This window comes from Trachypithecus francoisi, unplaced genomic scaffold, assembly GCF_009764315.1.
Source record: "Trachypithecus francoisi isolate TF-2019V2 unplaced genomic scaffold, Tfra_2.0 Lachesis_group0, whole genome shotgun sequence".
NCBI classification, from domain to species: Eukaryota; Metazoa; Chordata; class Mammalia; order Primates; family Cercopithecidae; genus Trachypithecus; species Trachypithecus francoisi.
In genome coordinates, this window is record NW_022681453.1 from 191,146,839 (window position 1) to 191,161,574 (window position 14,736).

Sequence of the window (14,736 nt, forward strand, 5' to 3'; positions counted from 1 at the left end):
GAGTAACCACAAAGTCAAAGATCTAAAAGAATGAATGAAACCTACATATATTCTAATCTTTCCAAATATAATTTTCATAGCTCGAGAACAGAGTGAAAATAGGTGCCATAACCAAATGAATCAGACTCTCCAAAATAACATATGGAGTTTTAAACACGAAATCTTGTATAATGTTGTTAAATTTTTGAAAAGTAAAGTTATTTGGAATTCATGGACCAAAAACGTATATTTCTTGGCAAAAAGGCACTTGTTTAGATGTATTAGGGTGTCATTGTTCTCTCCCCACACCCTACTCCCAGTTTGTAAAAGGAAAATCAAAAGACACAGAAACTGAATTCGCACTTGCAAGATTAATAGATACATCACTTTAAAGATAATTTATACAAACCTTTTAAAGAACCTTAAACAATTAGAGATAGACAATGGAGGAAACGTGGTGAAACAGCACACTATTTTGCAAGACTTCAGCAGAAAAGAATCACACTTATTTGATATTAGTTTGGTGGGTTTTTTTTTTTCCATTAAGTTTTTAATGGTCTTTCTCAATATCTCAGTTCATTCAAAGGGTCTGATTTTCTTTCTTTTCCTCCCTGGAGTCTTTCCCGGGGGACCGGGTTGAAGCCCAAGGCTAACCGGGACCCTCATGCTTCAGCGCCTAGGACAGAAATCGCTACATCTCCAGGGAAAACGTACCCCTAACCACCACCAGATGTCTACTTTGCAGACAAAGCAAGAAAAAGAAAAGATACCTGCCTTGCCAGCCATCTGTTTAAAAGTCCCCTCTCCTGTAGAATGCACGAGCAACTTTTTGGAGACACTGAACAACTCCAAGTCGCGCGCCGCCCTCACAAATCGCAAGGAGAGGGCCACGAGAAGGTGGGAACGCAGGTCACAGCCAGCACCGCTCGGAGAGAGACCCGCAGGTTTCAGCCCAGGCGCGCCCGGCGAAAGCGAACGCGCTCTCCCTACAAAGCGTCGATGACTTCAGGGATTTAAAAGAAAAAAAAAATACCCACAGACAGAACTAGCGGAGGGGCCCCAGTCGGGAAACGCCTTCCCTCCGACACAAGCAGCGCTGAATGAAGCAGAGAAGGGCAGCGGAGAGGGCGCCGGGAGAAGGGAAGGGGGCATTCTGCAGTGTTTTGGGGCTGGGGAAAGAACATTTTCTCACCACTTGGGCTGTCGCTGGACCTCAGGCTCCTTCCACAGAGACACTGCAGCATATGCACTCCTTTCTTCAGAGAAAGCTCAAGAATCTTCATGGAGAAGCGCGTGTGTGGGGTTGGTCAACTCCCCGCCCACCTGCGCTAGTCGTCCAACCAACAGGCGGCCTGTGTTCGGCAGCCGGGTCCTGAGTCCATCGCGCGCGCCCAGGTGGAGGGGAGTTTGCACATGGAGCGGGAGGGAGCCCGGGCGCCGGCAGGGGGCGAGCCGGGACGAGGAAGTGCCGCTCCGCCCGGGGCAGCCCTCCGAGAGCCAGAGGCGCCGCCACCCCTCGGTGGGCTCGAACACGGCCCCTTGAGACCTTCCGGAGGCGGCGGCTGGTCTGAGGACGACGCGGAGGACGTCACTGCGGGTCCGTGCTTCCTTACAGGTGCCTTCTGGACCGGGGTCCTCTGCTCCTGCCCTCGGCGCCGGACCCTGTGCCCTGGGAGCCTGCCTCGGTGTCCCAGCCGTCCCGGGCTTGGGGCGCTGAGCGGGCTGTGCGGCTTCGAGCCCGGAAGGCAGCGGTCCCGCGGGCTCCGCGAGGCCCAGGGCGACTCCGGCGTGGGAATCCGGCGGAAGGGAAGCACCCGCAGGGAGGGCTGGACCCCGGAGGCTGCAGAGCGTCAGAAGCGACTCTAGGGAACTAGGGGGTGGGGTAGGGAGGCGGGGACGTGGAATAAAGAAAGCTCTTGGGTGCTGGCTATGAAAAGTCAGGTGTGTGTAGGCGTGGACAGAGTGCCGATGTGGGAGTCTGGACACCTGGGTTTTCTGGTCGGGACTCTGTGTCCTTGGGTAAGTCACTTACCACCCTGGGCGTCTCCCCGTCAATCTGGGTGGGGAAGAGGGTGTGACATAGAGGATTGGCAGCGGCGTGCTTGTTTGTCCCCGTGCCTTTCAGGCTCTTGGAAAAGCTTAGCATAGGTGCAGTGGGAAGTGGGGCTAGAAGGGACAGAGGGAGAGGAGGCAGGTGAGGCTGGAAATCTGAAGACAAAAGAGCGCTTCGCTTTAGCGCCAGTATTCTGGCAGGCTCTGCCTCTGCCAGCCCGCCAAGATGACCAAACAGCTTCTCCATGAGTTTAAAGATCGCGATTTTTTTTTCCCAGCAGCCCCCTTGACTCTTTTTGTTGTTGTTTCTTTGTCTTTTCCTGATTCCAACAATGCCCTTTTGGAAGTGCAGTGAGGAAGCATGGGAAGAATGCTGTCGAAGTGACAGGAAGTCACCCTATGTGGAATCTCAGGGCAAGAGGGGACCTTAGGGGACGCTTAGCAATACAGCAAGTGGTTAAGAGCACAGACACTAGAGACAAGCAGCCTGAGTTCAAATTCCTACTAGGTGTGTGACCTTGAACAAATTACTTAACCTCTCTGTCCCTCAATTTTCTCATCTTTAAAAGAAAGTTAAAGATAGCATCTGTCTTATATACCCCCTGAGAGTTAAGAAAACACTTGTTATAAAGTAAGTGCTAAAATAGTGTTTGCAATTATTATTATTTAGACCCCACCTCTAGGGTTGTGAATCATTTTCACTTTCCAGTGAATGCCAGTGTTCATACCAGTGAATTTCTGCTGGAATAGTCCAGGTGGCAGAGAACTCAGCAGCTCCCCAGGTAATTCATTGCACGAAAACTGTTAGGTTTTCCCTGAGGTTGAGCCAACAACTGACTTCACCTTTGTTCCACCCATTGTCTCAGGGCTGCCTAGCACTAACTGGTTAGCTCTTCCCTGCAAGGGAGTAAAAATGGTTTGCATCGCACCTTTCCTCTTTCTCTTATGTAGGCTAAACATTGGCGGTTCCACTGATGTTCCCTAACACTTGAAATGACGTTTGAAGTTGCCTGGAAGAAGTCTCTTCCTGTTTCCTCTCAGAGGTGATGGAAGAAACACCAGAACATCTGGAGGGCCGCTTGAGCTTACAGCCACCGCTGGGTTCACACCCTCTTAGCTCCTCTCAAAGCTCAAGCTCCAGGAAAGGTCATTTGGGGTGATTCCAAGATTCAAGAAGATATGCCTAGGCCTTTCTTTCTAGTCGCCTCTTAGTCCTGTTGTTCAGTGGTATCACAAGCTCTTTAAGCTCCAAGGTCCTTGAAGATCTTGCTAAAGACCACTACGCTGACATCACCCAAGAAGTTATGCAGCCCCAGGGCAACCTGAGCCATGGCCTTCCTCTTTCCTGTCTCTGAGAATGAGTGAGAAATTTGGCTCCTCTGGGGTTCTACCCATAGAAATTCCCCACAGACGGAGAGGCAATTAGCAAAAGGAAAACATCTAAAAATAGTCCTTTGTGCTGCAGCGGAACGGTTTTCCAGTCGAGCTCTCCTATTCTGGAACCCAATGCCTAGAGCTATTTCCTTACTTTGAGGAAAGTGCTATTCCTGGAAAAATAGCAAATGAACAGGACAATGCCGTGGTTCCCTGGCCGGAACGTGAGCAGAGTGAACAGGTCCATGTGTGATTTTAAAACACATATGACCTCCTGACCATCCGTTTTTATATTTATCATAACCCTCTCTGCCTCCTGGCAAGGTTGTGGCAAGAGTTCAATTAGGTAAAACATGTGAAAGTGCTTTGAAGATTTTAACTATCTTTGCAAGATAAGGTGTTTTACCAACTTCCCTGGGTTCTGGGTGTTAGACTATTAAGGTCTAATACAGTGGTTCTATTCTTTGATTATAGGAAGCAATTATGTGTGACTCTTCTGACTCCACAACAGGATTGTAAACTTTTAGGATGCAGAGCGGGAAAGCCAATCAGTACAATTAATATTCAAATGGTGCACTGTATTGTTTAAATGGCCATCACAGTGATTCTTATGACCAGAGAGGAAATGGATTATCAGAGTACTTATGAAAACAAACTGAGGTATTACATTTATCAATTTTTTTTTGTTGTTATTGAGCTCTCAGATGAGTTCAGAGGGCACGTGACATTTTAATGCAAAATATTTTCTTACTGTATACTATGGACATTTGATAATAGCAAGTTCGTACTTTGTAAGTATAATATATATCAAAGTAAGTTTCTACTTTGTAAGTAAGTATAGAAAACTTGATCACTGGAATTGTATTACTTAGACAGTTTTTTATTTTTTTAAAAAAGGTTCTTACATTTACCAGGATTTCAATGTGCATGCTTTTTAAAGCAACTCCTCATGTAATTGTCACCCACTTCCACAATTAGGCACATAGAGTGCAGTCTTTCTGAAGTATCTTGAGCAATATATCAGAATTCGTTTTTACATGTATCATAATATCCCAAAACAAGACAAAATAAAACAAAACAAAATAGCCAGGAGCACATGAAGGGTAAAAAAGTGATGTGTTTTAGTTTGAACAAGAACATTCATCTTTTCTCCTTTCTGTGTATTATCGCATAAACCAAAATCAAACTTGTACTGACAATAATATTTTTAATTTTATATTGAAGATATATTATTGTTTTAATACCCAAATTTTAAATTATGTTATGTCTCTAATTGAGATTTTTAAAGTTAGCCATTCTTTCTGTTATCTAATTGACTCAGACATCTTGGACAAATTCTAGCAAGTGACTCACCAGTGTGGCTTCAAAATACAATAAGTTAGCACTTTTTGAGAAGGATTAGGAATTCTGGTATATAATGACGGATGAACGTATTTGAATTCCTAGTACCCCAATTTTTTCTTTTTAAAAATAATTACTAAGAGTTTGTAGAAATTAATAATTGTGGGCCGGGCGCGGTGGCTCAAGCCTGTAATCCCAGCACTTTGGGAGGCCGAGGCGGGCGGATCACAAGGTCAGGAGATCGAGACCATCCTGGCTAACACAGTGAAACCCCGTCTCTACTAAAAAGTACAAAAAACTAGCCGGGCGAGGTGGCGGGCGCCTGTAGTCCCAGCTACTCGGGAGGCTGAGGCAGGAGAATGGCGTGAACCCGGGAGGCGGAGCTTGCAGTGAGCTGAGATCCGGCCACTGCACTCCAGCTTGGGCAACAGAGCGAGACTCCGTCTCAAAAAAAAAAAAAAAAAAAAAAAAAAAAAGAAATTAATAATTGTGTAAGGGAGTTCTGAGATATTTAAATTGTGACTTATCTAAGATATTTTCTATTAACACTAAACATAGGCATCTGTTCACTCTTGGCATCAGCTGTGCAATTAATCTGTATTTATCTGTTTGGAAGCAAATGTTGAATTGGTAATAACATATAAAGAATTGTGCTAGGTTGCAAAACTTTTAATGAGTATATCAATAGCAAAATATCTGTTGAATTGATATTAAATTTATTTTCACAAAGAAACCAACATATAATCTAAAAGATGAAAATCAGTATGATATCTAACATGGTATTTTTGTTCCATGTTATGCATATAGCCCATTGACTCTGAAAGGGCACAGAACCATGCCTGTACCTCTCATCATAGCAATACTTTCAAATACAATCTTCATACTGTTTTTAAAAAAGCAAACATGTTATTTTAAAATTTCTCTTCTTCCTTTTGTTCTTTTTTATTTCGTTTTCCTTCCTCTCCCTACCATTCCTGTTCCTCTTCTTCCTCCTTCTCCTTCTCTTCCTCTTCTTCATCTTCATTATCTCCTTCTATTATTTTCCAAACTTTTTTATCTTTAAATAAGTTTCCACTTATGCAAATGTTATAAAATATGACTGAGAGTCCATACCTACCATTTACCCAATTTCCCTATTTTTTTCTTTTCATAAAGAAAAGTGGTTTAATTGACTCACAGTTCTGCATGGCTGAGAAGCCTGCCTCAGGAAACTTAGTCATGGCAGAAGTGGAAGCAAACACGTCCTTCTTCATATGGTGACAGGAGAGAGAAATGCAAAATGAAGCAGAGGAAAGCCCCTTATAAAACCACCAGATCTTGTGAGAATTCCCTCAGTGTCATGAGAACAGCATGGGGGCATCCTCCCCGTGATCCAATCACCTCGCATGACTTTTATAACCAGTGTACAAACCCGGAACATTTACACTAGTACCTTGTGATTAACTAAACTACAAACTTTATTCAGCTTTCACCAGTTCTCCCCCACCCTCATGTCCTTTTTCTGTACCAGATCCAACTAGGACCTATATTGCATTTGATTGTCATGTCACTTGAATCTGCTTCAATCTGTGGTGGTCCCTCGGTCTCCCTGTCTTTCAGTACCTTGGCACTGCTAATAAGTATTGGTCAAATATTTTGCAGAATGTCTTTCAATTTGGGTTTGTCCAATTTTTTCTAATGATTAGTCTAAAGTTATTCATTTGGCAAGAATACCATAGAAGAGATGTTGTACCCTTCTTAGTATATCATTATGGCAGGGGGGAGAGTACATGATGTCAGTGATGTTAACCTTGATTGCCTGGTTCAGGTTATGTCTACTAGATTTCCGTACTGTAAAGTTACATTTTTTTTCATTTATAATTGATAAATATATTGAGGAAAAACTTTGATGCTGTGCGAATGTCCTGTTTTTCCTCTAACTTTTATCCACTGATTTTAGCATCCACTGACAGATCTTGCTTGCAACAATTATTACTGTGCCGTTTGCCCAACAGTGACTTTTGTATTTCCTTTATTCTGTCTAAAGTAATAGGAATTCTTCTGTAACAGCTGTTACTTCTCCTGCATTTATTTATGCATTCAGTTATTTATTTATATCAGTATGGCCTCAAGGATATTTATTTTAAGGATTATAATCCAATACTATCATGATTTACTTTGTGGCTAAAATTGTTCTGGCTTAGCCATTGGGAGATCCTTCTGATTTGTTATTGTGTCCTTTTGACATACTCCCATTTTTTTTTTAGCAGTTCCTTAATTTTTTGGCATCACATAATGTTCCAAGTTTATTATTTTGTCCCCTCTACCCTAGCCCTGGAATCAACTGATTGCCAAATGAGTCTGAGTTCTTTCTTTGGAGAACAATATATAGCAACCAAGGTCTGAGTGCTAAATGTGCTCATTTTTATTGTGGTGTTACTGCTCTTAGGCCCTCTCAGCAGAGAGAGCTAGGAAATCTATATACGCATACACCTACATCATATTTATTTCTATGTTTCTATCAGTTTATCTTTTTAGATAGATACAGATATATCATGTAGAGATAGAGATAGATGTCATTAATACTTCGTTCCTAAGTCAATACCACCAGGTTCATTTTATTTTTTGCCTTTTCCTTATTTGTAACTTCTTTCTGACAGTGAAAAACCCGACTTTCATTATTTGTAATATATTCACTTATTTATTAAATCCTACTACACTTAAGGTAGTTAGAGAATTGCTAACTGATACTCCTGTGAGAAACACTTATTACAATAGTGCAGTATTTATATACACTTATTTTTGTCTTGAACTTTACAGTATCCAATCAAAATATCATTTTCTTTTGAAAGTGACTTAGGTTGTTTCTTTACTTGCCCATCCTCTTCAGTGTGATTTGGTTATTCATTTGTAAACTTATATTCCATACACATTGATCTTGATTATTTAACTAAATTTAATTAACTTAAATTTTTTTTTTATTTGGGTGCATGAAACATTACTATAGTACTTACAGTCAAAGCTTTACCAAAAAGTATAGCTTGATAATTGTTATTCCCTCATTATCCCTCCTGGCCAGTTCCTGTTCATTCCTTTTTTTTCCACTTATTTCCCATGCACTGCCTATAGGTAACTGGTTTCTTTAGTTTATCTTGCCTGTGCTTCTTTTGTACAAATGCACACACACTCTTCTATGTAGTGGTCTTTTGATTGTTTCCAGTATTGTGCTATTATAAACAATGCTGCAATAAGTAACCTTATGTGCAGCATTCTCATATTGTAGAAAACACTGCTAACCAATACTCCTGCGAGAAATACACTCTGTGTGCCTCCAGGGTAGGTTCCTAGAAATGGAAATGCTGGGTTGAAAAGTATGTGTATAGATATTTATGCTAAGTATTGCTGAATTTCATTCCAGAAGGCTTGTATGAATTTAGATTCTTGCCAGCAATATATGATTCCCTATTTTCCCACAGCCTTACCAACATAATGTATTGTCCTACTTTTTCATTTATGTCAGTTTGATTGTAATGTTTTAATTTGCATATCTCTAATTATGATTGAGTTTGAACATTTTGTCATTTGTTTGAGAACTTTTTTCTTATCTTGGAATAGATACATTCAGGATTTGCTGCTGCAGTTGGACATTTTCCATCTCTTCTAATAACACTTTAACAAGTTGTCTTGAATAAACACAGAGCTTGTTAGCCATAAGAAAACTTGAAAGATGAGTTATCTAATTCAAATGGAAGGAAAATGTTTTTAAATCATCATAGTAAAATATGAAGTCAAAAAATTATTTTGCAAAATATGCAAAATATGAGGCCAATCAGTTCAAGATAATAAATACTTATGAATGTCAAGGAAAAAAGAAATCACTCATTAGTCAAAACTCATTACCAAAAGAGGCGCACAATACCAAATGGGTGTTTCCACCCTTTTCTCCTATCACCTGAACACTTCTCTGACCCTATAAATTACACACATTTCTTGAGACCTACCATAGAAACCACAGCGATCTCTCTGGTAAACTTTCCATCCTATCTCCTCCCCCAAAGCAGTCACAGCTTCCTCGTAGTTCCCAGAGCACACTGTAGTTCCTCTATTATAGGATTTATTTTATTCAGCTTGCACATACATATTTTCCCTCCCAAGAGACTATGAGGCTTTTCACCTCCAAATTTTGGTGTTCATGTTCATATCTTTTATGTTTGTATATCTTGGCACCTAGAATATGTAAGAAATAACTTATTTAAATATTGATTAAATGAAAAAATGGGGACTTTATGTGATTTTCCAATTGGGAAAAATATTTGTAATTCTATGTTACATTTACAAACCATAGCCCAGAAAGAATTTAGAGTGAGTCTATGAATTAGATAGAAGATATAACTTATTTTTAAACATTTGAAAAGTCATAAGATTCACACATGAGAGAAATACTAAATATATCCAAAATAAAATATTAATACCATATAAGATTTCAAGGATAAAAATGTTTGGTAACTTAGTGTACTAGAGAAAATATAAAGGAAATGGGAACCCTCATACATTCTTGGTAAAAGTGAGCATTAATGCCTTTATGGATAGTTATTTGTCTCTACCCTTCAAACTTTAAAAAGCCGATTTCCCTTTTGGCAATTTCTTACGTAGATATTTTAGATATAGTTGTACAAGCATACAACAGTGACAACTGCACAAAGTAGTCAGTACAACATTGTTGATAACACTATTTGATACTAGTGATACTAATCTATCAGTAGGGAACTAACTTACATTTTGGTATATTCCCATAAAGTAATGTGCTACAATTTTTTTTTAATGTAGCCACACTATATGTATTGATATGAATAGATTTGTGAAATTTATTACTGAATTTAATAACCATATAAAAGAATATATGTATGTATATATATATATATATAGCTTGCCACAATTTGTGTAATCTAGAAAATAAGAATGTGCATACATTCATGTTTATAAACTCATGGACTCTTTCTGAAAAGGTACATAAGAAATTGGCATCAGTTGTAGTCTCAGGGAGAAAGATTAGGTAGCAGAACAGAACAGAGAGAGGGAGACTTACTTTTGACTGCATTCCATTTTATAATAATTTAAAAGTGCACCGTATGCATATTACTTCTTCAAAATAAATGACATACAACAACAAAAATCAATTATATGAATTTTGCTTTGATTTTTAAAACGTATTTATTACTAAGCTTAATTAAAATACAAAAATCCGGAATGTGAAGGAGACACACAGGGACTAGAAATGTTATTTCTAAGTTGCAACAGGATATAGTCTTGATGCCTGAGAATCAGAAGACCTAAGTGAGAATCATAACTTCTCAGCGCCTAACAGTAGAATGTTGGTACCAAAAGGAGTTCAAGTTTTGATGATCCTTATCCTCTAAGACGAAGGGATGCATGAGTAAATGATAAGAAATTTCCAAAGTGCCATAAATATGAGCTGCTACTCTTATTTTATTTTTAAATTATATATTCATTTTTAAATGGGAAGTCTTACATTTAGGTGACATTGGGAAAAATAGTTACTTCCATGTGATTGATAGAAATCATGTTTGATTCCCACATGCCCTTCTGAAATTTCAACAATCTTGAGTATTAAAGACACCAAAACAGTAATAAAGAGCCCTACCCAAGTCTGATAATAAAGATTCACCCAACCTCTTTTAGCTTTCATATTATCCAAGCTCTCCGAATAAAACTGTCATCAAGTTTTATAAGATACTGTTAAGTCCACCTGTTAAATGAATTTTAAAATACTCATTTCTATTCACCGCACATTTAGCAAGTGCATATTTTGTTTAAATATAACCCTGCCCTCAGTGGACTCACTATCTCATAGAGATGGAAAGAATATATAGCTATACAAACAATGGACAGAGAAATGTGAAGCCTGTAGCGATAGCACAGATGAGAAGAGCAGTTCTGATTGCCTAGGAGGGATGCAAACCATGTAAAACCACATAGTAGTATCATGACATTTGTAAAGAAGATGTTCTTCCAAATTGCAGATAGGAGAAGGAAATGGGGAATGATTTCATTTGGGGTTTTAGGGAATACAATTTTAACATAAGTCAACCCATGGTAGACGTTTATTTTCTAACTCCATCCTTTAACAGAAAAAAAAAAGGAACACTGACTTCTTCAAAAGTCACCTGGCCCCCAGCAGCAGGGCTGCAACTAAGTGGCTCAGAACCCCTGCCCCCTTCCTAGTGTAATATTCTTTAAAAGACACTATGATGCTGCCCTTGATTTTGATAGCATCAGAATCAAACCTACTTGATACTATGCATAGAAATGATTTCAGGACATTTTTCTCTTCCCTGGAAATTGAATTTTCTCTGTAAATTGTCTGCTTTCTAGAAGCAGAAGGGAAAAGGAGGGGAAAAAGGGTTAACTGGAGAAGTTCATCAGGATCCATATCGAAGATTTGTTGGACATGCAGTAATTTGGAGAATGAATATTTTAGCCCCTTTAAGGTGATGGTTATGCACACAAATATATTCACAAGTATACATATGTATATATCTTTGTGCCTGCGCATAACACAGGTTAAGCCCAAAGTTGCCACTCTCACATACCAGGCAAGAGCCACATGTGGAATTTTGAAATCTCCTTTGTGCATTATTTTTCTATCCTCTTTCTTCCCTTCCACAGACATACAAACATCTTAAAGAAGAGGCAATATGTACTACCTTCACTTCAGTATTTTTCTTTCTTAAACCCACTGAGTGCTGCCTCTTGCTTGCACAATCTCACCAAAGTTCTTTTTATAAAATCACCATAATCAACGCTATTCCAGATACAATGGGCACATTTTGTCCTAATGCTACAAAGATGCAGTAATTATATGTGTTAAAATTATTGATCATTTTATTTCAAGAAACTCTTCCTCATCTTCAGAAACACCATTTTTCTCTCGGTTTTCCTTCTACTTCTCTATTAACATCATAGTTCTCTTTCTGCCATCCTCTAAGTGTTACTATTTATCAAGCTTCAATCTCTTCTCCATTTTTGCTGTTACTGGACATCTTCTTACACATTAAAATTCTTGCACTATTGATAACTCCTGGATCTGTGTCTGCTGGCAAGATACCTACATGGGTTTAATCATCCATTTCCAAGTTTCCCTGGAAATCTCTACTAAAGGATCCACAGGTATTTAAAAAAAAAACCATAACTACAACTGGACACATTTCTTTCCCTCTAAACTTCTTGAATTCCATATTTTAATGAACAACTACATCTAATTATCCAGTTTCCAAATTCAAAGCCTTGTGAGCCATCCTAAACTGCTCTTCCTAACTTATCTCCAGTCAAACAGAGCATTATAGATACTATTTGTTTAACTTATCTAACAGCCATCAGTTTATTCTTGCCTTCCTTCAGGCCCTGATCACGTCTTGCCCAATTACTACAACATATTTACAAAAATATTCCAACTGCCTTAAATTTAGCCTCCATACTGCCAAAATAATCACCCTAAAACTCAGGTCCCTAAAGAATGTGGCTCTTCTGAAACTTTTCATAGTATTGAAGATTAAGTCGACAATTTAAGTTTGGTACATAAAACCTACAATGATTTGCTTATCTTCTTTTATCTCTGTACATGAACTTAATTCAGTCCATATCCTTGAGTCTCATTGTTTTTTTCTCTTCTTTTTGTTTTTTTTTTTTGAGTCGGAGTCTCGCTCTGTCGTCAGGTTGGAGTTCAGTGGCACCATCTTGGCTCACTGCAACCTCGCCTCCCAGGTTCAAATGATGCTCCTGCCTCAGCCTCCTGAGTAGCTGGGACTAGAGGTGTGCACCACCATGCTCAGTTAATTTTTGTATTTTTAGTAGAGACGGGTTTCACCATGTTGGCCAGGATGGTCTTGATCTCTTGACTTCGTGATATGCCTGCCTCAGCCTCCCAAAGTGCTGGAATTACAGGCGTGAGCCACCATGCGTTGCCTGAGTTGCACTGTTTCGTGTTCGTGTCTACATGTTTTTGCACATGATATTTCACTTGCTTAGACTATCCTGCTTTCTTTCTTCTTCCAGTGAGTTCATACCCACCCTTCAAAACTTGGATTCATTATCGCCTCTGTCAACAAACCTTCCCTGGCTGGATTAGGTGCCATTCTTTGGAGCTTAACTGCACATATTTCTTAGCATAGAACTTTCACACAATAATCTCTGATTTCCAAAAAACCAAAGTACTTATTGAAAATTTAGCCAAATAGTCATGCAAACAAATATATTATTACAACTGTAACAGCTGCACAAAAGAAGTACATGATTTTATAGTGTCTAAAGAGGTGGTAGAAGTGTTGATTTAGCCACAGAGGAATCAGGAAACACTTAGGCACTTATCACATCATAGCTTGTGTCACAATTAGTTGGGCACATGTTAATATACAGTTCCTCACCTCAAGCTTATACACACAGACACACATACACACACACACACGTCACTTTTGTTCCCTTTCATGGCAAGTCATAAAAGTCATTCATCATGAAATATTACTATTTCTGCCTTTCCCCATATACAGATGCTACTCGAAACATAGGAAATGGTCAATAAATATCTGCCGAATTAAACTGAAAACTTTACCCAGAGTTGCAGAATTGTTATATGATTCTGTTTCTTTAGAGTTAACCATATGGTTCGACTGAAGATAAAGCCTTAATCAAATTTATTATAACCTTACATTTCAGTTACAACAAAAGCAGCATGCGTCATGCCTTCTGTCTTTCCTAAAAATCAATGACACACCTACCACATGGTTTCAAGTATGATAAAAATAAAGGAGGTCTTGAAAAAATCCAAAAGAAATGCAAACCAGGAGAAAAGGAGCCTTTGGAGCCCTTAAATTGGTGCTATGACTTGAATGTGTCCTTAACATTTCATGTGTTCGAAACTCAATCCCCAAACATATATTGATAAAATTTGGATGTGGGGCCTTTGGGAGGTAATTAGGATTAGATAACATCATCAGAGTGGGACCCTCACGATGGGACTGGTGGCTTTATAGGAAGAGGAAGAGAAACCTGAGCTAGCACACACTTGCCTTCTGCTGTGATATGACACAGCAAAAAGGCCCTCACCAGATGCTAGCAGCCTTCCTTGCTTCCAGGACTGTGAAAATTAAATGTATTTTTCTTTATAACTACACAGTCTGTGGTATTCTGTTATAACAACAGAAAATAAACTAAGATGATGACTAGTTTAGGATAAAGATCCTGAAAGACCAACAGAAAAAGACCTGGGAGAAGGGGTTCATAGTATTAGTCTGAAAGGTTGTATACTTCCAGTTTTGCCATTGTTTCCATTTCTAGTTTTATAGGTTAATTAACAAATGATGAAAAATGGAAGGATCAGAATGATCTGTTTTCTATGGTCTTATGCAAGTGTACATTGTGAGCATTCAATATGTAGATATGAAAATCACTGCAATAATCCTTCTAGGAGCCAGCACTAGATAACCATCTGCAGCATCCTGGGCTTATGTAAATAATCCATTTAGACTGAAGTTATTTTCATTTTTATTTTTTTATTTGTATATATTTACGGGTGTATTAGTCCATTTTCATGCTGCTGATAAAGACATACCAGAGACTGAGCAATTTAAAAAAGAAAGAGGTTTAATGGACTTATAGTTCCACGTGGCTGGGGAGGCCTCACAATCATGGTGGAAGGTGAAAGGCACGTCTCACATGGCGGCAGACAAGAGTAGAGAGCTTATGCAGGGAAACTCCCCACTATATAATCATCAGATCTGGTGATTCTCATACATTATATGAGAATAGCACAGGAAAGACCCACCCCCATTATTCAACCACCTTCCACTGGGTCCCTCCCACAACATGTGGGAATTCAAGATGAGATTTGGGTGGGGACACAGGCTAACTATACCATTCCACCCCTGGCCCCTCCCAAATCTCATATCCTCACATTTCAAAGCCAATCAAGCCTTCCCAATAGTCCCCCAAAGTTTT

The 14,736-nt window shown here is 39.3% G+C and overlaps 1 protein-coding gene across 2 annotated transcripts in view; it reads right to left on the minus strand.

Moving 5' to 3' along the window:
• The window catches only part of FGF12 (fibroblast growth factor 12), a 591,075-nt gene that overhangs the window by 376,052 nt on the left and 200,287 nt on the right, over nucleotides 1-14,736 (minus strand). Inside the window, exon 1 of one of the 2 annotated variants that reach the window (XM_033213059.1) lies at nucleotides 1,172-1,862. The exons of the other annotated variant lie outside the window; for it this stretch is intronic. Within the exon in view, the coding sequence (XP_033068950.1) occupies nucleotides 1,172-1,262 (91 nt within the window). The 5' untranslated portion in view covers nucleotides 1,263-1,862. Of the gene's footprint in view, nucleotides 1-1,171; nucleotides 1,863-14,736 lie in introns of those variants that run through there. 2 annotated transcript variants of the gene reach the window in all.